The 22,647-nt window shown below is 42.7% G+C and overlaps 3 protein-coding genes across 6 annotated transcripts; 1 reads left to right on the top strand and 2 right to left on the bottom strand.

Annotated features, from left to right (window-relative positions):
* Window positions 1–2,128: 2,128 nt before the first annotated feature.
* Window positions 2,129–4,483, top strand: LOC144701280 (high affinity nitrate transporter 2.5-like). Its single transcript, XM_078573056.1, has 2 exons — window positions 2,129–3,564; window positions 3,677–4,483. Exons 1-2 carry the CDS (start codon window positions 2,414–2,416, stop codon window positions 4,044–4,046), a joined length of 1,521 nt encoding a protein of 506 aa, XP_078429182.1. The 5' UTR covers window positions 2,129–2,413; the 3' UTR covers window positions 4,047–4,483.
* Window positions 4,484–7,090: 2,607 nt separating this feature from the next.
* LOC144701281 (high affinity nitrate transporter 2.5-like) lies at window positions 7,091–9,192 on the bottom strand. Its single transcript, XM_078573057.1, is given in 3 exon segments — window positions 7,091–7,605; window positions 7,718–7,744; window positions 7,746–9,192. Coding segments are annotated over 3 exon segments (1,518 nt in total). The 5' UTR covers window positions 8,867–9,192; the 3' UTR covers window positions 7,091–7,235.
* Window positions 9,193–15,552: 6,360 nt separating this feature from the next.
* LOC144701277 (protein neprosin-like) lies at window positions 15,553–22,055 on the bottom strand. Of its 4 annotated transcripts, none has more exons than XM_078573051.1 (7): window positions 21,639–22,052; window positions 21,457–21,543; window positions 20,676–20,891; window positions 20,398–20,562; window positions 18,963–19,016; window positions 18,709–18,840; window positions 15,553–15,986 (listed from the first exon to the last, which is right to left on the bottom strand). In XM_078573051.1, the coding sequence occupies exons 1-7, from the start codon at window positions 21,879–21,881 to the stop codon at window positions 15,609–15,611; spliced, it is 1,275 nt and encodes a 424-aa protein (XP_078429177.1). In that variant the 5' UTR covers window positions 21,882–22,052; the 3' UTR covers window positions 15,553–15,608. The 4 variants fall into 4 exon arrangements, with proteins under 4 accessions (XP_078429177.1, XP_078429176.1, XP_078429178.1 ...); XM_078573050.1 differs by having other exon boundaries at window positions 18,709–18,855; window positions 21,639–22,047; XM_078573052.1 differs by lacking the exon at window positions 15,553–15,986 and adding an exon at window positions 16,009–17,707 and having other exon boundaries at window positions 18,709–18,855; window positions 21,639–22,055.
* Window positions 22,056–22,647: the final 592 nt, after the last annotated feature.

Here is a 22,647-nt window from a genome sequence, read left to right as displayed (position 1 = left end):
TCGTACTGCCAGAAGCGTTCAAGCTTAAGGTCATCTACTGATGGTTTGGGTTGCTATCCGCAAAACCTAACTAGACAGAAAACAGTCACATCTCTATAAACCACACTCTGTATTTCTGTTTTAACTCTAATTTATTTAGGGCTCGAGGTGATATCATTAACTCTCTCTTTCTCCCTAAAAAAATCATCATGCACTCATTCTCCTTCCTCACGAATACTAGTGATGCATGAAAGCGTCGTGTCTTGCCATGACATCAATTGGAGAGTAGATTTGACGCATTTCATGCAGGGATCAAAAAGACCTCAGAAAGGAAATCTTAGGAAATCAGAAACATCATCTCACAAAGTTCTCTTCAATTTGATAAAATTTGGGTGATTTGATTCTATTTGGTATCTCTTTTATTTCATATACATTTCAAAGTTGTTAAAATAATATGTAGAAAACGAACGCGAGCCGTAAAGAAGAACCTAACGTCTAGAAGAGAAAAATAGAGAGCAGCAATAAACAAATAGTCTGATATTCATGTGCCTAATATTTTATTGGTGACTTCTCGGTTTGAATCCAAGAAACGAGACAACGAAATAAAATGTTTGATATAATATGTAGATGACGAAGGAAACTGAAATATTTAAAAGCGTGCAATCAGGCTTCAACTATTCCAGTTTCCTATACTGTTAGCTAGTCTTACAGGATAGCTACTGCTCCCAACATGCACAATCATAAGGGATAAATGAATAAAGGATGTAAATGGACAAAGAGATAAATACAAGTAAAAGGGGAAAAAGTACAAAAAGTATCTAAATTCATAATTCATAATTAGATGTGCATAAGTATAGTCTACAAGAGTTATCTGAAAACTATTGTACGAAAAGATTTGAAAGCAAATCACTTAGGAAATAAATAGCATAAGGTATTGATTGCTTATTTGTTTGAAATTATCGAAGTAATGTTTTGACGCAAATATTGGGGGATGAGTAGGAGCTGATTACACTAAAACTATTTGTGGAAGAATTTGGGGTTTGAGTGAGATAGAGATCACACAGATTTTAATTTTCATTGTACTTGAGTATTACTCAAAGGTGTAGGCGCGGAGGGCTCAATACATTCTTGCATACGATATCCCACGACGAGACAAAGAAACTATCCCTAAACTGTAGAAAAACAAATGTGTCATTCTTCTCATCCTCCGAAAGTTTTTAAATCAGAAACAAATATATTTAGACGAATAACTAATTAGACTTGGTTATAACATTTGGAATGGCATATTTAACCGTATTAGATCAATTCTAAGCAGCATTAATTAACAAATGTGGCTTTTAGAAAGACTCTAAATGTTTAATCATATTGGATATTTGGTTGTCGACAGTTTGCAATGGAAGACATCGGTTCGTCCGAACATCAAGTGATCCTGATCTAACATCACAGATTATTGATCACCAATGACCCCGAGCTTCCATCAATGTTGTAGCTTCGATTGGTTAATGACAAGGCCAGCAGTGAAAATTTGCGCTCACCGTGTATAGGAGGCCCGAGAATATCGTAAAATAATCTGCACTTGGAGGTTTTCATAATCCACTCGTAAGTTTTTCTAATACTCATAGATCTTATCCCCTCGACGTTTTTCCTGCCGATCATGTGAGATGTATCAGAACTAAACTTGGAGCTTCTCAATACTCTGCTGAAAGAGAAAATCCTATTACAGCAAAAGAAATGTTGGGGTCGAAAGTAAGTTTAACGCATTAGCTTCTAAGAAATAGCTTCAAATAGAATTATGGAACACAGCTTTTGTCCATTCGCATCTCAAAAAATCTTCAAAAAGAATTATCAAAAGTAAGTTTAGTCCAATTGCATCTGAGGAACATTAAACAACAATCCACCACTCAATTTCTTTTATTTCTAAAATGATAAGTAACTTGGCCGGAATATCCTTTATGGGGGCGTCCAAACTTGGAAGCGGAGAGTCGTAGGGCGCGGTCGTCCTCGCCGCGCGATGAAGAGGCACGCACGAGTCTAACGTCGGAGATTTTGAGTCTTTCAAAGAGTTGGAAGCGCCACAAATCCCTTTAAACAAAAAAAGTCAACTGGGGATAGTCCACAACAAAGCGTCGATGCAAGCCGAAGAAGAAGAAGAAGAAATCAAGTGGCATGCAAGAAGATCCTCCGTGGTAGAGAAGTAGGCCGGCGGATCTGCCCCTTCATCGTCTCGAAGAGCGCTGAGTCCATCCTCCTCAAATCCCTCCGCAAATCCTTGTTCTTTCTCCGGTCTATATAAGATCAAACCGCACGGCGAGGAGTCTCCAAGCTTCCCGCTCGCCTTCTACGCAGACGAAGAAGGAGAAGGCAGAGGAGAAGGCTTCAAAGAGACAGGCAAGAAAGAGAGGTTAAGGCAAAGAAGAAGGAAAAAAGGAAGAAGATGGGGTCTGTGGGCAACGTTGGGGAGGAGAGCGCGGCGCCGCGCAAGTTCGCGCTGGCGGTGGACTCGGAGAACAAGGCGACGGAGTTCCGGCTGTTCTCGTTCGCGGCGCCACACATGCGCACCTTCCACCTCTCCTGGTTCTCCTTCTTCGCCTGCTTCGTGTCGAGCTTCGCGGCGCCCCCGCTGCTCCCGATCATCCGCGACAACCTGAACATCACCTCCACCGACATCGGCAACGCCGGGATAGCCTCCGTCTCCGGCGCCGTTCTGGCCCGGCTGGTGATGGGCAGCGCCTGCGACCTGGTCGGGCCGCGGCTGGCCTCCTCCTCGCTCATCCTCATCACCACCCCGGCCGTGTACTTCACCGCGTGCATCAACTCGGCCACGACCTTCTTTCTAGTGCGGTTCCTGACGGGCTTCTCTCTGGCGAGCTTCGTGTCCTGCCAGTTCTGGATGAGCTCCATGTTCAACCCCACCAAGGTGGGCATCGCTAACGGCGTCGCCGCGGGCTGGGGCAACCTCGGCGGCGGCGCGACGCAGCTCATGATGCCGCTGGTGTTCGACCTGATAAGGCACATCGGCAGCACCAAGTTCACCGCGTGGCGAGTCGCCTTCTTCATCCCCGGCGTCATGCAGACGGCCGGCGCGCTCGGCGTGATGATCCTCGGGCAGGACCTCCCCCTCGGCAACTTCCGCGACCTCGTGGAGACGGGGCAAAAGACCCAGGACGGCTTCTTGAAGGTCTTGATCAACGCCTCCAAGAACTACCGCGCCTGGATTACCGCCCTCTGCTACGGGTACTGCTTCGGGGTGGAGCTCGCCGTGGACAACGTCATCGCGGAGTACTTCTACGACAGGTTCGACTTGAACCTGCGCACGGCGGGGATCATCGCGGCCAGCTTCGGCCTGGCGAATTTCGTCTCCAGGCCCGGCGGGGGGTTTCTGTCCGACGCCCTCGCGGCCAGGTTCGGGATGAGGGGGAGGCTCTGGGGATGGTGGGTCGTGCAGAGCCTCGGAGGGGTCTTCTGCATTTGGCTCGGCAAGACCAGCTCGCTCAATCTCGCCGTCTTCGTCATGATCGTCTTCTCCTTCTTCGTCCAGGCCGCCTGCGGGCTCTGCTTTGGCGTCGTGCCCTTCATATCCAGGAGGTGAGCGCCGCCCATCCCTCTTTTATTTCCTCCGATTTCGATCGCGAGTTCGCCACTCGCCCTCGACACGTTTATGTCTTCTGCTTGTGAATGACGCGGATGATGCGCGCAGGTCGCTGGGATTGGTGTCGGGGATGACCGGAGGCGGAGGGAACGTGGGGGCGGTGCTCACGCAGTTGCTGTTCTTCAAGGGGACCAAGTACAGCAAGGAGGACGGCATCACGTACATGGGCGTAATGATCTTGGCCTGCACGCTGCCCATCATGCTCATCCATTTTCCCATGTGGGGGGGAATGTGGACCGGGCCGTCGTCCAAGGAGGACGCCAACGAGGAGAACTACTACGCGGCGGAATGGAGCGCCGAGGAGAAGGCCAAGGGTCTCCACCTCAACACCGTCAAGTTCGCCGAGAACTGCAAGGGCGAGAGGGGCAGGAGGCGCCGCATCACCGTCCCCATGGACGCCAGCCCCGCCCATGTCTAGTCTCTCTATATCTCTATCTCTCTCTATTTCTCTATTTCTCAATCTTTTTCTCTCTCTATCTCTCTATCTCTTTCTCTATCTATCTATCTCTTTCTCTATCTATCTATCTATCTATCTATCTCGCACTCCTCTCTCTCTCTCTCTCTCTCTCTCTCTCTCAGTCTCTCTCCCTCTCTTTCTCTCAGTCTCTCAGTCTCTCTCTCTCTCTCTGTGTCCCTCTCCCTTTCTCTTCCCCCTTCTATCTCCTTCTCACTTTCTTTGTGTGGCTGTCTATGGAGATTTATCGCTGTAGGCCTGTACATATATGTTTCTCGCTTTTATATATCGCTTTTTGTCGGCTTGGATATGGACTGGGAAGGATTGGGTAAAAAGAAAACCAAGTCAATGTGTATGATTTATGTTTTGCCGCTTTGATGAATTTAATTTTCCATTGTCGATCTTATCATTCATTCTTTGCTGTGTGAACCCTAATGAGGACTGGTTCGTGTGATGTGTCGATTACCCTTTGTTGAGGGCTTGTTTGACTATTCGTTTTTGTATGGGAAGGTCTAGAATTCCTCATAAATGACTCTTAATGTAGAGAAAAGAAAATATCTTCTTCTGAATTGTCAAAAAATGTAACTTACAGCCGAAATACAGGATCTCTAAATTTAGTTCCTATTTCTTTTCAAATGTCCTAGGAATAACCAATGCGTGAGAGCCGATGTGAGATTAATTTCCTTTTTTACGGACAAATATGTGCACTAAAATTATTGCAAACTATTCTATCATTTATACATATCAATTAATGTGGCTCACTATGCTCATGATGGGAATAATACATCTTCAATAAGTGTACATCTTACAACTAAATGTCTAGAGATTCTCTATCTTAATTATAGTGATGTGAAAAATAATGGTAGCATAAAGATGATTGCTTTTTTCCTCTTCTTATAAGGTTGTTGGCATTTAACCCAAACGGCACATTACCAAGAGAGATTTCAGCTTTTCTCTTTCTGCTGATCCAAAAGACTTCAGCTCCATTTCTTTTGGTTCTCTCAAAGGTGTGATGGATGAGGTATATTTTACATTCATCTATAATATGTTCATCCTTAAGAGTTGGAGTAAACGTCCTTCAGGTGTAACAGCACATGATTCCAACAGTTAAATCCCATATATTATCACTTATCCTACAATTCTTGTCATAGGGGAACATGTTGGAAATATATGTGGCTTGTAAGTCAACTGCATCTTTCACCACTTATCCAGTGTGTTTGATTGATGTGGTATTTATTCATTTTAATGGGTGTACGATGCTTATAATTGAACATCATGAAGACACACGATAAGTGAATTATGATGAGATCATAATAAGATGCTGAACATGGGCTCTATATATTTGTGTTTGAAGGATATTCGAGATGACAAATATATGTACTAAAATTATTGAATACTATTCTATCATTTATACATATCAATTAATGTGACTCACTATGCTCATGATGGGAATAATACATATTAAATAAGTGTACTTGTTGCAACTAAATGTCTAGAGATTCTCTATCTTAATTATAGTGATGCGAAAAATAATGGCAGCATAAAGATGATTACCTTTTTTATGTCTTCATATAAATGGGGGTCAGGGCCTGTGGTAATAAGGTTGTTGGCATTTAACCCGACCGTCACATCACCAAGAGAGACTTCAGATTGTCTTTTTCTGCTGATCTAAAAGACTTCACCTCAATTTCTTTTGGTTCTCTCAAAGGTGTGATCGACGCCAGCCCCGTCCATGTCTAGTCTCTCTATCGTTCTCACTCTCTCTCTCTCTCTCTCACTCTCTCTCTAGCTAGATATATTTCTCATATTTTCTTCCTCTCCCTCTCTCTCTTTCTCTCTCTCTCTCTATCTGTCTATCTATCTGTCTAGCTAACAGGTTATCCCTGAGCTGGTGAACTAAATGAAAAAAAAACTCAGAGGTTGTTTTGGGTATTGTCGGAAAAGTTTGACTGAGTTGTGGTAGTAGTTAAGCAGTTTATGATTTTTCAGTCACCGACTTTAGATAGGATGTGTGGTCTTTGAAGTTAAAAGAAAAGCAGCTGTGTAATTGCAAGACCAATGACTAGAAGAAGGTACATCGTGCACATGGTCATGGTCATGAAAGTAATAGATGCAAAAACGAGGGCAAAGAGAATCATAGAGGAAAATCAAAGCTAACGGAAAAAAATTCACATATAGGAGCGTCGTGACGTAATCATCGCAACAGAATCCGCTGAGGAGCATTAATCAAATTTGATATTGGAAATTAAAGAAGCATATGAAATAAAGCGGAAGATTGTGGCGTTTAATCTTGGCCTTTGGAACTTCAGGTGGCAGTTATGACTTTGAAAAGCCATAATGAAAAGATGGAACTCTTCCAGAAATTTCAGAAACTTCTTATCCCACGAGGTTAGAATTTCACAAGTTTCTTCCTAAAGCTCTGTGAAAAGTTGTATCAATGCACTATAAATGTGGAATTGATGTATTTGATGAATCAGAATGCAATAGTATGTTTCCAATGTCTCTCGCTCTCTTGATCTTATGTTTTTTTTAGCATCAACAAGGAGAGAGCTTTTTTTTCCAACAGACCTTGCTCCGTCACTTCAAAGTCCAAAACTTATGATTCAGACGAGAACTCCACAATTTATGGATAATTGTGGCATGACACAAACCAGCCGCATTGGAGTTCACACCAGTTATACTGATTTGATAATCCATGCAACAGTAAGTGAGAGAACGACAAACTCAAAGAGAATTTGAGAGACCGAAGGGAACCCATAGATGCCCCACAAGACCAGCGCCGCTTTCGCTAGAAGGAAAGGTAGGGGGAGAGAGTGCAATATAGCTAGATTGATAGAAAGAGAGAAAGAAAGAGAGAGACGAAAGAGCGAGCGGGAAAGATAGAGAGATAGGTCGATAGATAGATAGAGAAAGAGAGAGAGAGATAGGTAGATAGATAGATAGAAAAAGAGACAGAGAGAGAGAGAGAGACTGAGAGACTGAGAGAAAGAGAGGGAGAGAGACTGAGAGAGAGAGAGAGAGAGAGAGAGGAGTGCGAGATAGATAGATAGATAGATAGAGAAAGAGATAGATAGATAGAGAAAGAGATAGAGAGATAGAGAGAGAAAAAGATTGAGAAATAGAGAAATAGAGAGAGATAGAGATATAGAGAGACTAGACATGGGCGGGGCTGGCGTCCATGGGGACGGTGATGCGGCGCCTCCTGCCCCTCTCGCCCTTGCAGTTCTCGGCGAACTTGACGGTGTTGAGGTGGAGACCCTTGGCCTTCTCCTCGGCGCTCCATTCCGCCGCGTAGTAGTTCTCCTCGTTGGCGTCCTCCTTGGACGACGGCCCGGTCCACATTCCCCCCCACATGGGAAAATGGATGAGCATGATGGGCAGCGTGCAGGCCAAGATCATTACGCCCATGTACGTGATGCCGTCCTCCTTGCTGTACTTGGTCCCCTTGAAGAACAGCAACTGCGTGAGCACCGCCCCCACGTTCCCTCCGCCTCCGGTCATCCCCGACACCAATCCCAGCGACCTGCGCGCATCATCCGCGTCATTCACAAGCAGAAGACATAAACGTGTCGAGGGCGAGTGGCGAACTCGCGATCGAAATCGGAGGAAATAAAAGAGGGATGGGCGGCGCTCACCTCCTGGATATGAAGGGCACGACGCCAGCAGAGCCCGCAGGCGGCCTGGACGAAGAAGGAGAAGACGATCATGACGAAGACGGCGAGATTGAGCGAGCTGGTCTTGCCGAGCCAAATGCAGAAGACCCCTCCGAGGCTCTGCACGACCCACCATCCCCAGAGCCTCCCCCTCATCCCGAACCTGGCCGCGAGGGCGTCGGACAGAAACCCCCCGCCGGGCCTGGAGACGAAATTCGCCAGGCCGAAGCTGGCCGCGATGATCCCCGCCGTGCGCAGGTTCAAGTCGAACCTGTCGTAGAAGTACTCCGCGATGACGTTGTCCACGGCGAGCTCCACCCCGAAGCAGTACCCGTAGCAGAGGGCGGTAATCCAGGCGCGGTAGTTCTTGGAGGCGTTGATCAAGACCTTCAAGAAGCCGTCCTGGGTCTTTTGCCCCGTCTCCACGAGGTCGCGGAAGTTGCCGAGGGGGAGGTCCTGCCCGAGGATCATCACGCCGAGCGCGCCGGCCGTCTGCATGACGCCGGGGATGAAGAAGGCGACTCGCCACGCGGTGAACTTGGTGCTGCCGATGTGCCTTATCAGGTCGAACACCAGCGGCATCATGAGCTGCGTCGCGCCGCCGCCGAGGTTGCCCCAGCCCGCGGCGACGCCGTTAGCGATGCCCACCTTGGTGGGGTTGAACATGGAGCTCATCCAGAACTGGCAGGACACGAAGCTCGCCAGAGAGAAGCCCGTCAGGAACCGCACTAGAAAGAAGGTCGTGGCCGAGTTGATGCACGCGGTGAAGTACACGGCCGGGGTGGTGATGAGGATGAGCGAGGAGGAGGCCAGCCGCGGCCCGACCAGGTCGCAGGCGCTGCCCATCACCAGCCGGGCCAGAACGGCGCCGGAGACGGAGGCTATCCCGGCGTTGCCGATGTCGGTGGAGGTGATGTTCAGGTTGTCGCGGATGATCGGGAGCAGCGGGGGCGCCGCGAAGCTCGACACGAAGCAGGCGAAGAAGGAGAACCAGGAGAGGTGGAAGGTGCGCATGTGTGGCGCCGCGAACGAGAACAGCCGGAACTCCGTCGCCTTGTTCTCCGAGTCCACCGCCAGCGCGAACTTGCGCGGCGCCGCGCTCTCCTCCCCAACGTTGCCCACAGACCCCATCTTCTTCCTTTTTTCCTTCTTCTTTGCCTTAACCTCTCTTTCTTGCCTGTCTCTTTGAAGCCTTCTCCTCTGCCTTCTCCTTCTTCGTCTGCGTAGAAGGCGAGCGGGAAGCTTGGAGACTCCTCGCCGTGCGGTTTGATCTTATATAGACCGGAGAAAGAACAAGGATTTGCGGAGGGATTTGAGGAGGATGGACTCAGCGCTCTTCGAGACGCTGAAGGGGCAGATCCGCCGGCCTACTTCTCTACCACGGAGGATCTTCTTGCCTGCCACTTGATTTCTTCTTCTTCGGCTTGCATCGACGCTTTGTTGTGGACTATCCCCAGTTGACTTTTTTTGTTTAAAGGGATTAGGGGCGCTTTCGACTGCTTCAAAGGCTCAAAACCGTCGACGTTGGATCCGTGTGCCCCTCTTCATCGCGTGGCGAGGACGACGGTGGCTGGCGTCTCTACGCTTCCAAGTTTGGACGCCCAGCAAGGGAATCGCTCGCCGCGTCTGTGGGGGCTGATTATGAAAGCGACTTATGTTAATTGCTATTTTTTTTTGTTAAACTATATTCGTCTGCCGTCTCTCTCGGGCATCCTATGGGTCTTCTTTTCATACCGATCGTCAATTTCTGTTCATGATGGTCCCTTATTTGTCTCCATTTGTCTTGATTCAGATTCTCAATCATCATCACTCGGTGACTAAACGTAAGGAATCTGCCATCTCTCTCTCCTCTTTTCTATTTCCATCTAGCTCCCTCTATTTCTCTCTCTCTCTCTTCTATCTATTTCTTTTTCTCTCTTATCTCTCTCACACACACATTCTCTCTCTTATAATATATTCCCCCTCTCACCTCATTTAGAGAAAACCAGATTGACTAGTTCGCTGAAGGATCTTCCTGCCGGCGTGTGGGAGATGTCGGTACCCTTTCAGTTGAACTAATGATATTATTTTCTTTTTTTTAACTTCGTATATTAATGTGAGTCATGAACTTTATTAATATACTAATGATCTATTAATGGGTTTTGCACCGGCAAAACTGAATCAAATTATTGGTTTTTTTCTTGGCAAATCGATCGCCGTCTGCGCCCAAAAAAAGAGGGCAGACTCTTGTAGTTTGGAATCGTTATGTATCCCATATTTTCGTATTCTTTTTGGTCTGGGACCAGGAATACAATGCGAGGAAGTCGCATTGGGGTTTTTGGCCCTCCTGAAGTGCCCTGTCTGTCGCTATTTTAATGGGAAATATGAATGATGAACTTTAAACGGCATCTCTGAAATAGAACAGCGTTACCCTTTCAGAAAAATATTGCCATTATTTTTCTCTAAATTTATCTAATTTGATCTATTAGAAATCAACTTAACTATTATCTTGTTGTGAATGGATGTCTTCGGTGTTGAAAGTTACTTGAAGCTCGTTGGGAAACGAACAGGAAGAGGCATTGCCTGGTGGTGAATCGTCGTTGGACTTTATGGATGGATACAAACGCTGTTAAATAATATTGAAGATTTGGCATTTTGTTCCCCAAAAGAGACTGGGTCCAGAAAGTGACAACCAAAGATCTCATATGATGAGAAATGTAGGAAATGCGAAATAAAGTATTTGTGTGGTAGGCAATCAATCATATATATGAAGCATTGATTTTCAAAGCAATAAAATTAAATAAGTAATTTATTGGAACTGAATAATGACTATTGTAACTACTTTTGGATCAAGTTATTTTGATGATCCCATAATAGTTCATTTTAATGTGTATTATAATTTAGAGTACTTCTTTAAATATTGATGACTCTTTTTAGAGTAGAATCGTATTATAAATAAATAATGCCGTCATTCCATTTGTACCAGTATGCATTTTGATACTTTTGCGTAGGCTTTTTGCTGTGCCTAGTAGTTCACCAAACTTGCCTCCAAGGTTATTTGATTAAAATGTGAAAAAGTTAATCCATGAGTTCGTTCTCATGCCTTCAACATTGTGCTTCCCCAAACTACACACTGGGCCAACACGTCAAAGCACATTAACAAAGATAAGGGCATAGGGATGCAGAGGCTCCAATAAATTAAATACGTTTTTTAGTTCGTGGAGTCAATTTCACACTGACATGCATTTGCCCCCACACAGTCTTTAATTATTCCTTTGGCATTGGCATCTTCCAAGACATGATCTCTTGGAGATAGATCTTTAAGGGGTTCATTGGTGCTCCATATCCTTTATCCTATTGTAATTAAGAGTTTGCAATAAGAGCCTCCACTGTCCTTGCTAAGTAGGTCTTTGTTCTGTCATCAAAATGCCAGCAGTCCTAACATTTCCACCTCAGAGTATCCTTGAGATTATTTTGGAATTGGCCTACAATGAACATATAATATATTTCAAATTTCATTTTATAAAAAAATAGATAGTCCAGCATCTGGTTTCTTTCGTTATTTGATATTTACATCAATGTATCAAGAAACTAATTAAATTAGTATCATAAGTACTCCGAAATATGGATATCCTTTATGTTATACACTTCTTTATTTTTAGTATCTGGAGTAGGCTTGAGAGGTAATTTCAGTGAGAAATATTTTGTGTATTTGATATTTTCCTTGTGAGTTTCAACAAAACAGTCTCATAGTTAATAATTTTACCACTTTTATTTTTTTCTTTAACAACATTTGGAAATAAAAAATGCTACTTCCATTTAGATTTAATATGCCGATTCCCCTTCCTTCAGGGCATAAGTTTCCAATCTACCTCTTGATGTTAATTCACGTTAAGGAGGATTAGAGATGGATGAGCTTATGAGATGAGACTAAAACTATTTTAATAAAAGGTACTGACTACTGTCATAAGGGCTATCTGATTGTGTTTGGTCGTTCACCATTGAAACAAATCTAGGTTCATTATGATCCTATTGGGGTGTATGTTATTGCTGACATCTTGAATATTATTCAGGCTTAAGAAATAAGCTAAACCAAATACAAATATTCTAAAATGAAACCAAATACATTGATTAATTTTCATCGATCTGAATCCAGAGAAACGATTCCTCAAACGATTATATTCAAGCTACATATTTGCAGCCTCTAGACATATTCATGCAATCCTATGTAAGTTGAATCTCCGCGCCATCTTCTCCAATAATGCAGGAGGAGAACTGTAAATATTCCCTCACCATGCCAACTAGAAAATTGGACTTTTTTTTTTACTATTAAACAATATTTTTTCTAAAACCCTTTACATCATATGTATATCTTTCAACATCTAGGTAACCCTATATGTACACTCTAGGCCCCTGTACTTGTATGGCTAATACCTTATAAACCCAGATTACTCTTTATTTAATTTGTTCCTTGTTAAACACATGCAATGTATAGACTAATTCATCATATACTGATTTAACCTAATTGATAGGTTGAGTAGCTACCGCACGAGGTGGCAAGCTACACCACACATTCCAAATGGTATGGATTACAACTACATTAGTTCTACACCACACATTCCAAGTTATCATTAGTTCTTGTGTAAGTGTAGTTGCTCATATGGGGGCAGTGTTCGCCCGTCCCAAAACCGGCATCGGATTACGGTATCAAGATGGATGCTTTACCAGATACAGGAAATCAAATTTCCGGTATTCATTTTTTCTGATATCCGGATATCGGATTATGATATCTGATATTAGTTGCTACAATACCGATATCCGACATTGTGATCCATCTCGATGTCCTCATCCGCCTCCGTCTATCGAGAAGGATGATGACATCAGATATCACGGTTTAATATCAGATTTCAATATCCAACATATAATGGTTGTAATTTTTTTTGTCATATAACTATCATCGTGCAACGATTTAGAGCGGAAATATGTGGGCCAGCAGGTAACCAGAGAGGTTTCTGAATAGTTTAGAATCTCGTTAAATATATACAGCTCAGAATTTTGGTTTTCTTCCATATGGGATAATTGGATTCGGAGTTTAATATTAAACTCTGAATCCTATTATCCCGTATGGAAGAAAACAAAAATTTATGGTGTATATATTGAAAGAGGTAATAATATAGTAAAAATACTTCGCGTTGTTAACAAAAATCATCTGAAGTCATGATTATTAATGATTTTTTCTTTTGATACCAGATATCGATATCTGAATACCGATTCAGATATCCGGATATCGAAACCCGATACCCGGTATCTGAAATTTGCCTCGTCCTTACCCACTCGATATATGTCCCGATTTCTGTATACACATTCCAGAAACAATCCATTCGATACCTGATATCAGACACCGTTCCAATTTTTTCTGGATATCGAATCTCCGATACCGGATATCAGATATCGGACGTACATTCACTATACAGGGGACACTCCTAGTGTGACTTAGGGAACGGACAACTGTCAAACCCAAACTGGTCATTTAAGTTAGGACTGATGCATTACAAAATAATAGAAGAACAATTTGCTCTTTATTTCATTGCATCATGGACCTAGGATTTCATTGCATCTCGTTAGAGTCTATTTATTCTTACTAAAGGGCCAAGCAATCTTATTTTTTCCACACTCACCTTCATGGACTTACTTTTGTATTCAAGCAAAGCTTGTTTGAACTGGTTTAAGAGACTTGTAGATCATGGTTAAATACACTCTTTTTCCACAATATTTTACTATTCATTATTTGATATGAAGAAAAATAAACAATATATATACACACCATCTCTCTAAGTAAATGTTAAAAAATGATGTAATTTTTAAAGTGGTGTGGGAGTCATATTACCTCACATTTGAGTTGATGACCTGGGTTCAAGCTTAAACTAAATGTTAAAATAAATTACTAAGCATGGTGTAATTTTACAAGGTAAAAAATGATGTTGAAATGTAAAAATTTTAAACAAAAATACAAATCAACTGTAACATCGATAATTAATACTTTTGCAAAGCTCTCAAGATGACTTTCAAAATGAACTATTAAGTGCAAAATATTTCAATTATATGTATCAGATTTTATGATCATCACATTATGAAATTTGATGGTTAACATTTTTTAAGGTCATCAAAAGTAGTCTTATTTTTTACATTAAAGATTTTAAAACTATTGCATAATATATGAAAGGAAGATTCTTTAGTATGTCAGCACAAAGCCCATAAAAAAAATATCTACCAATGGGAATGTTTGGACAATGCTGTCATCGGAAACTATCCTCAACATTTACTAAAATCATGTTTTCTGGTGTGGAAACATCTAGAGAGGGCACGCTAACTACTCTCTGAAAAATATTACTGACCATATCCTTGGATTAGAATTGGTTTGATACCAATCGGGCTTGGATTTATTTACTAAAGAAATATGTTATGGTGAAGTACATAAGTCTCTACAGAAAGATTACATAATGCATTAGTGGAATGAGTTTACTCTATATAAGTTGGGAACTAGTGGATGTCGCAATAACATATTAGTTAATTCCTTAATCTCGTGAATCGTACACGTGTTTGCAGTAAAATGATCATGTGTGTGCCTTATCTAGGTTACATGATTGAATATATTTCTATAATAATATTCAGCTGGATGGATTTCCGATTATATGGAATTATCTGAGATCACTTTTCTAAATCAATTTATTTTTAAGTTGAACTATGTTTTTCATCATCTACTTTAATGGTTTTTTAAATTTTAATGCGACTTATTATGAGGTAATGCCAGCATGCCAAGTGTTGCAATCTGATTTATCTTGAACGAGATGAATCATTTGTTGCAGCCCATTTATAGCTATAACCAGTGATTGGCTACTGTGGTCATTCCAGAAAGGTGTCATTACAACATCTCAGTTCGCGATGATATAGTGCACAATCATGGTTTAAAACTCTTATGCTTTTTAATTCACAAGATGCATATGGCGGTGAAAAATATCTAGTGATTAAAATCATGATAATTCCAACAGGAAGCATCATACACATGATGTGCTAAAGAGTATCTGGTTAAAACCATAAAAATGCGAAAGAAAAGTGGGGACGTGTGGTAGAAGCAGGAATGTCACCATTAATGTCCCTTTAAATGCACCATTACATTTTTATCATGTCGTTACACGTGGTGATATTAGAGTCGATATAGAGGAATAGGTGGGTCTTTCATGTAGATCATGAAGCATACACCTAAATGACTCTACGGACATAAATTTGACATTTTAGTTTGAGTTCAGACCAGTAGTTATCACTAAAGAAAAAGATGAATTCTATCTTATTTTATTAACCCGCGGATCCATTGAGATAGACTACTGATTAGGTCTACTTATCCCTCTCACGTTCTTTCCCTCCTAAATATGTGCAACTACTAATATGTGCAACTTTTGATTAGGTCTCCTCGACCATGACACAACCTGAAAAATGCCAAAATAATGAGCTCTCACGTTCTTTCCCTCAATTACATGTAGATCATGAGGCATAGAGCTGAATGACTCTATGGACATAATATTTTGACATTTTAATTTGAGATCAGACCAGTAGTTATCACTAAAGAAAAAGAAGAATTCTCTCTTATTTTATTAGGTCGACTCATCCCTCTCACGTTCTATCCCTCCTAAATATGTGCAACTACTAAATATGTGCAACTATTGATTAGGTCTCCTCGACCATGACACAACCTGAAAAATGTCAAAATTATGAACTCTCACGTTCTTTCCATCCTAAAAATGTGCAACTACTGATTAGGTCTCCTCGGCCATGACACAACCTGAAAAAAAAAATCAGAATCGTCTACTAGAAAGATATGCAGGTGACAAGGATGCTATTAGGGACAACGGGGATTCCTTCCTGGGCCGCCGTAGAAGAAGAACTTGCCCCAAGCGGAGTTGACGCCGCCAATAATGCCATAACAGAGAGGGCGGTCTGCGAGGAGATGGAGATTAGAGGGAACAACGAGGCTATTATCTGCATCTACCAGTTGTAGGTTTCGGAAGTAGGCTGCACGCCGGAATCCTAAGCTGGAGAAGTGGCCGCTGCCCATTTGCGTGGCCGTGTGGGCGCCGCCGAGGCGAGTGTTGACGACTTCTCCCCCGAATTGCACCATGCTAGCGTGCGACGCCAGGTGACTGAACAAGAACGACGGCCAGTAACCTACCAGTAGACCAGGCCCGAGCTCCAGCCACCAGTTGCCGTGTTTTGGATCCTGCCCATTCGAACCGGTGAACAGATAAGTAAAGATATAGAACCATAGATATATGGATCCATAGATAGGTAGTGAGATATATAGAGATAGAGAGATGTATGGGTAGGTGGATAAATATGTATGTCTTCCATTGTTGATGTATGCTGTGTGCATCAAGGTTTCTTCCTCTCTCAAAGTGTACTTTCTTCTTTTTTCTCTGTGTGAGATCAAGAGAGTGAGTGCCTGTCCTTCCCTTCTCTGTGTGAGTTGCTGAAGTGAGAGAGCTAGGTTCCAACAAAAGATATAGAACCATAGATATATAGATACATAGATAGGTAGTGAGATAGATTGAGATAGATAGAGATAGAGAGATGTATGGGTAGATGGATAAATAGGGAGTTATAGCGAGCGAGAGGGTGATGCATATATAGATACTAAAGAAAGAAAGAGATATATAGAGTTATACGGATAGATGGATAAATAGAGATGTATAGAGAGGGAGAAATAGAGAGATAGATCGTGAGATATAGAGCTAGATAGAGATGTATAGATAAAAATATAAATAAAGACAGAGGGGGAGAAATGGATATATAGATAGACAATGCAAGAGAAAACTATAAAGAGAAATATGTCGGTAGATAATTAAATAGGGATAGAGAGAGATATAAAGATAGATAGATATAGATGGGGAGATATATAGGTAACTTGGCAAATAAGAGATAAAGATAGATTAATAGATAGACTGATAGACGATGAGAGAGAGAGAGAGAGAGACAAAGAGATCGATAAATTTCAAAGCTGGGTAATATAAAAGTGCGAGCCTGTTTTAAATAGCCAGATAGAGCAAGCGTGAAGAAGAGAAGAGGACAAGGGGGAAGAAGATGGAAACCTGCCCTGGGAATGTGTAGTTGGAGTATGAAAGGATGCTTGATGCAGATACGTAGAGGGACGAAGAAGATGGAAACGGGGATGACACAAAGTGATTGTTAAACAATCCAAAGATACATTGACAATGTGCTGGGGAACCAAAGAGATGGAGAAAGAAAGTATTATTGGACTACGATAATGACATAGAGACAGGTAAAATAACTTCTAAGATGTCCAAACAGGGTTAAAAAGATTCACTAGTAGAATGATTATAAGTCAGAAAATAGGAGAAATAGTTATCGGATATAGACATTTCAGGGAGAAGAGAATAGTGAAACACGTGGCGAGGCATTGAACTGGGCTAAAAATGAGCGAAAGGAGAGGAATCGGACGCCTGATAGGGTTAGAAAACAGGACGTAACAAACACTGTTTGAGAAAAGCAGGGGGAAAAAACAAATGCATAGAATATTCAAAACGTAGTTACTGTCCGAGACAGAGAATCGAACCACAAAAAAAATAGTTGAGAAGACGTGAGCAATCAGCTCTTAGATCGAAAATAGGTTAAAAGTTGATAGGAGAGAGACGAAACAAGACATTAATATGGAGAAGCAACTCCAACTTGTCGCTTGGTGCAGCTAGTAGGGAGTGCTTGGGAGCTGGCTGGAGGTTTGCCGAACAAAGGCAGACAAAGGGGCTCCACATAAACCAAAAGCAACGTATGTAAGATGAGAGTAAATGCATCCGTCGTACTCTCTTGCTGGCCAGGATAGATCTTTCTTTCCAGAGGAAAGTTCTCAGAGTCAGTTACTCATTCAATCTTCTTCGATCTCTGAACCCACCCACGAAATTTCGGAGATCTCCCTCGAAGTCCAGACTTGGAACGCCACGTAAAAGGAAAGACATAACTAATTTGATAACACCAGTTGTACCACCCAAAGTTTGTGCATGTGAGGGTGTAATCATGTCTGATGAGTGATGATTGGCCATGAGATTTTTTAGAAAATGAGAGAGAAATTGGTGAGAAGATGGAAAAGAGGGAAACAGACGTAAGCTAATATGAGAAGCCATACTTAGACAAATGGATAGACAGAGAAACATAGTGAAAGAGACCAGGGTAATGAGGAAAATTAAAAAGACTTGTAGAGTTAAAGCACACGAGCCTCGGGCTCGTTTACCCTAATCGATGGAATGAAAATAGAATGAGAGAGAGGGACCAGGGGAACGAGGCAAAGGAAGAAGACAAATATTATAAGTAGAAGTGACCCTGAGATCATTTACTCCGTTTGACAGAGCGAATATGGAACGAGTAAGAGAGAGAGAGAGAGAGCACGCGAGAAAGAGAACATAAGAGAGAGAGCGCGCGTGAGACACAGAGACAGAGAGAGCGTGAGAGAGAGCGTGAGAGAGAGCGCGTGAGAGACAGACAGAGAGAGAGTGTGAGAGAGAAAACAGAAAGAGAGAGAGAGAGCGCGTGATTGAGAGAAAAGAAGATAGAGAGAGCGCGTGAGAGACGGCGTGCGAGGGAGAAAAGAAGAGAGAGGGAGAGTGAGAGAGAGAGATAGATGAAGAGAGTGAGTGAGAGAGAGAGCGTGATTGAGAGAAAAGATGGAGAGATAGAGCACGTGAGAGGCAGAGACAGAGACAGGGCGTGTAGAGAGAACAGAAGAGAGTGATGGCGAGCGAGCGAGAGAGAAATGGATAATGGGAGAGTGAGAAAGGCACACAGAGAGAGATAGATCAAGACAGAAATATATATATATATATATATATATATATATATATATATATATATATATATATATATATATAGAGAGAGAGAGAGAGAGAGAGAGAGAGAGAGAGAGAGAGAGAGAGAGAGAGATGGCCGGGTTGTACCTTCCAAATGAGGAGGGTGATGTCGAATTGGCCACCGTTAAATGTGGACACGGGGGAGATAGCAGCGCCGATGGCGATCTTGTTGTTGGTCTGGACGAACCCAGAGCAAAGAAGATTGTAGCAGCCGGTAGCCTGATAAGCATCAGTCTACACAATGAAGCCATCAACGTTGCAAACAGATAAATTAGGAATCGGACTTAATGCGATATCTGCTAATTGTGAAATAATCTGAATAGCGGAATCTACAGTCTCACCGTCCAGTATGTGAAGAATCTCGGATGGCTATCGCCGTACAGCTCCGGGCTGACCTGAATTTCAGGAATAACGCTCAGAAAAAACTAGAGAGTAAAAAGACACTGTTATAGAGGCAATGATGATGTGACCCGGGCTAATCTTAAATATTCTAAATTCAGAAAAACATGTTAGTGTAGATACACTGAGAAAGACTAAAACAGGAGTCAATAGCCTCAGTTCATGGAATACTACAGCGGTGGAGGGAGAAAGAAAGGGAGAATTAGTGATTCACAGTAAAGTACTGGAAGAGAGAGAATTGAATTAGATGATTAGATGTAATAATTTTGAGTTCGAGATAAAGCTGCAGATGGACGGATAGGAGATAAAAGGTAGAAGGTGATAGAGAGAAAAGATGGAGCTATGAAGCCAATGGTAATGCAGACAACAGAGAGATTAGAGAGTCTGAGGTTCATACAAGTAGAAAGATTACAGGTTAATGGGTAACTGGCTGTACGGACGAGTCTGGGCCTAAACCGATGAATTTCATTGATAGCGACATAGATACATAGGTCGTTTCGATAAAAAAGATTGAGCTACAGAATAAATAAAGATATATTGGGATGCAAAGATGTATATGGGTAGACGTAGTGTTTGAGATAGATACACAAACAGAGAGAGGGAGTCAGATAAATATATAGATTGTGTGAAGGAAAGTCACAGAGAGAGACTCGCAGAGATATAAGTAGAGAGAGTGCGCGAGAGTGAGAAAGAGTCAGAGAGATATATAGATACATACATCGACAGGTAGACAGATAGATATATAAATAAATAAACACATAGAGAGAGAGTCAGAGAGAAATTAAGATAGAGAGTCAGAGAGTCAAATGTAAATATAGATAGAGAGAGAGAGTCAGAGAGTCAGAAATATAGATAGATAGAGTCAGAGAGTCAGAAATATAGATAGATAGAGAGAGTCAGAGAGTCGGAAATATAGATAGATAGAAAGAGAAATGTAGATAGAGAGAGACATATAGAGAAATATAGATTCTGAGATAAATATAGACATATACAGAGAGAGAGCCAGAGGGAAATATAGATAGAGAGAGTCTGAGAGAGATATATAGATAAATGTATAGAGAGAGAATAGAGTGAGAGAGAAAGAGTAAGATAGAGAGAGAGCGATAGAGAGAGAAAGAAAGAGAGAGAGAGAGAGAGAGAGAGACAGAGAGAGCGAGAGAGAGAGAGAGACAGACAGACAGAGAGAGCGAGAGAGAGAGAGAGACAGACAGACAGAGAGAGCGAGAGAGAGAGACAGACAGACAGAGAGAGCGAGAGAGAGAGAGAGAGAGACAGACAGAGAGAGCGAGAGAGAGAGAGAGACAGACAGACAGCCAGACAGAGAGAGAGAGAGAGAGAGAGAGAGAGAGAGAGAGAGAGAGAGAGAGAGAGAGTCACCTGCCACCCCGCTTCGATGGAGTTGAGATCATGGCCGAAGGAGCCGGCGATAACCCACACCTGAGACAGGCTAAACTCAGAGGGGCTGGCAATCCCGGGAGACCACACGTTCATGCTGGCCTTCACCCCGTAGTACGTCCCCCCCATCACGTATCCAACGGCATGCTGCATGCGACCACCGGCATTTCCTCTCACTATTACATCTCACCCATTCATTCTTCCCGTTCGAGATCGGCTATTAAGTATCAAAGAAGATTAGTGCGCTGGTTTTTCCTGACCTCATGGCCGCCGCTAGAAGAGTCTTGCTGGAAAGTCATCGCCGGCTTCTTCGCGAATCTCTTCACCGAGCTGGCTCGCAGAACGTCCGCGGTCGTCGTCCTCCTCACCGGAACTGTGTTCTCTGGGCAAGACTCCCCGCCAATAACCCACCATTGTAGTATCTCCGTCGCGTTCAAGTTCGGCGGCGGAAGACCATTCGGCCTCTCCGGCAGCCCCTGAAAGTCCTCTGTTATCTCTGAACTTGGATTACAAGATACTTAGTTACATTGATAGCCAGATCAATAGCTAGAAAGATAGGTTTATTCATTTAGAGACGGATAGATTGATGGATAAAAGATATACGAGTATCCATAGATGTGGAGTCAGAATAGTTAAATAGATAGATACATTGGTTAGATGAGAGACGGGTCGATAGTTAGATGGATAAATTCATAGATTATCTCAAAAGAACGATCTTTGTACCTATTGATGTGGAGTGAAAATATATAAATAGCAAGATACATTGGTTAAATGAGAGACGGGTCGATAGTTAGATGGATAAATTCATAGATTGTCTCAAAAGAACGATCTTTGTATCTATTGATGTGGAGTCAAAATAGATAAATAAATAGATACATTGGTTAAATAACAGACGGGTCTATAGTTAGATGGATAAATTCATAGATTATCTCAAAAGAACAATCTTTGTATCTATTGATGTGGAGTCAAAATAGCTAAATAGATAGATACATTGGTTAAACGAGAGACGGGTCGATAGATGAATAAATGACAAAGCTTTACCAACGGTCTCTGCCCTTTAAGCATGGGATGATCAAACGCCGGCTGGAGATAAGAAGGAACGCAGTCGATAAGATCGCCCTCCGGACTCTGCGATCCGCCGAAAAATCAAAACCGGGAGAAGAAACAAGGACCCAGATCATCAAAACCTCGGAAAAACAAGAGATTTCAGTCTGAGAAAGAACCTTAATTGTCTTCACCGGCGGTTTATTAAGCCTCTTAAGACGAGCTCTGATCCTCCTCATGTTAGATAGCTCCACGCCGACCGGGATAGTGGAGTTTACGGCTACCGGCGATAACTCCGCGGCGGCAGCGGCGACGAGAAGAAACGCAAAAAAGAAAACAAGTATGGGCGGCGACGCCGTACCGCCGCTAAAGGCCATAGCGGAAGAATTTCGCTTTCTTCTTCCTTCTAAACCTGTCTGCATTCGCTGGCACGAGAGAGTTTGTCTTCTATTCCTTTCTCTCTTTCTTCACTCTCGTCTCGCCATTTCCACAGCCCCGCAGCGCTTTGCATCACGAAGGCGCCTAGCGCAAACAAGAACATCTCTCCTCTCTCTCTCTTACCTTCCGTTCACTGTTCTTATACCTCTGCTCGCTTCGCTTTCCGAAATCGTGGTCTTGGTCTTCAGTCGTGGGCTCTGACAAAGTCCCTAACTTTCAAGGAAGATAGAATAAAATAATCTCCGTTTAACGGGTTGGGATTCATTCCATGCGTCTAGAGCGAGAAACCAGGCGTGGGAGGAGCTGTCGTCCACGGAGTCAAGACAAAACTGTGTTTCTCTGAACGATTGAGCTAAAGATGATGTAGAGAGAGAGATAGAGATAGAGATGGAGATACCCACAGATGAAGAGATAGAGATCGAGATTTAGAGTGTAGACAAGCATCTGGTGTGCGTGGAATACATCTGTCTTCGTCTCTATCTCGATCTCGGAGAGTACTAAATTCTTCCTTGAGACTCTTTTCCTTTCTAGCTTGGGTTTGGATCTTTCGTTCGTTCTTATTATTTCCCACTTCCCAAGAGTTTCTCTTTCTTACGTATAGCTTCGCCCTCTGCTCTTTCTCCTCCGCGCAGAGCTCAGAGATCGAGAGAGCTGTCATCTCTCTTCGAGTGATAAACGATAATATCATCGTCGTCTTCAACAGAGATTCTCAGCTTCGTTTAATATTCCTTGAATAATGTGTCGAACTGC

Source organism: Wolffia australiana, chromosome 3 (assembly GCF_029677425.1).
Source record: "Wolffia australiana isolate 7733 chromosome 3, ASM2967742v1".
Lineage (NCBI taxonomy): Eukaryota > Viridiplantae > Streptophyta > Magnoliopsida > Alismatales > Araceae > Wolffia > Wolffia australiana.
Note: the sequence above shows the minus strand (reverse complement) of the source record. Positions and strands in the feature narration are given on the sequence as shown.

Coding starts and splice junctions, on each gene's coding strand:
- LOC144701280 (XM_078573056.1), top strand. CDS start 2,414: ATGGGGTCTGTGGGCAACGTTGGGGAGGAGAGCGCGGCGCCGCGCAAG. Junction 3,565..3,676: donor GTGCCCTTCATATCCAGGAG/GTGAGCGCCGCC, acceptor TGATGCGCGCAG/GTCGCTGGGATTGGTGTCGG.
- LOC144701277 (XM_078573050.1), bottom strand. CDS start 21,881: ATGCAGACAGGTTTAGAAGGAAGAAGAAAGCGAAATTCTTCCGCTATG. Junction 20,563..20,675: donor CTTCTAGCGGCGGCCATGAG/GTCAGGAAAAAC, acceptor GGTCGCATGCAG/CATGCCGTTGGATACGTGAT. Junction 19,017..20,397: donor CCATCGAAGCGGGGTGGCAG/GTGACTCTCTCT, acceptor CCTGAAATTCAG/GTCAGCCCGGAGCTGTACGG.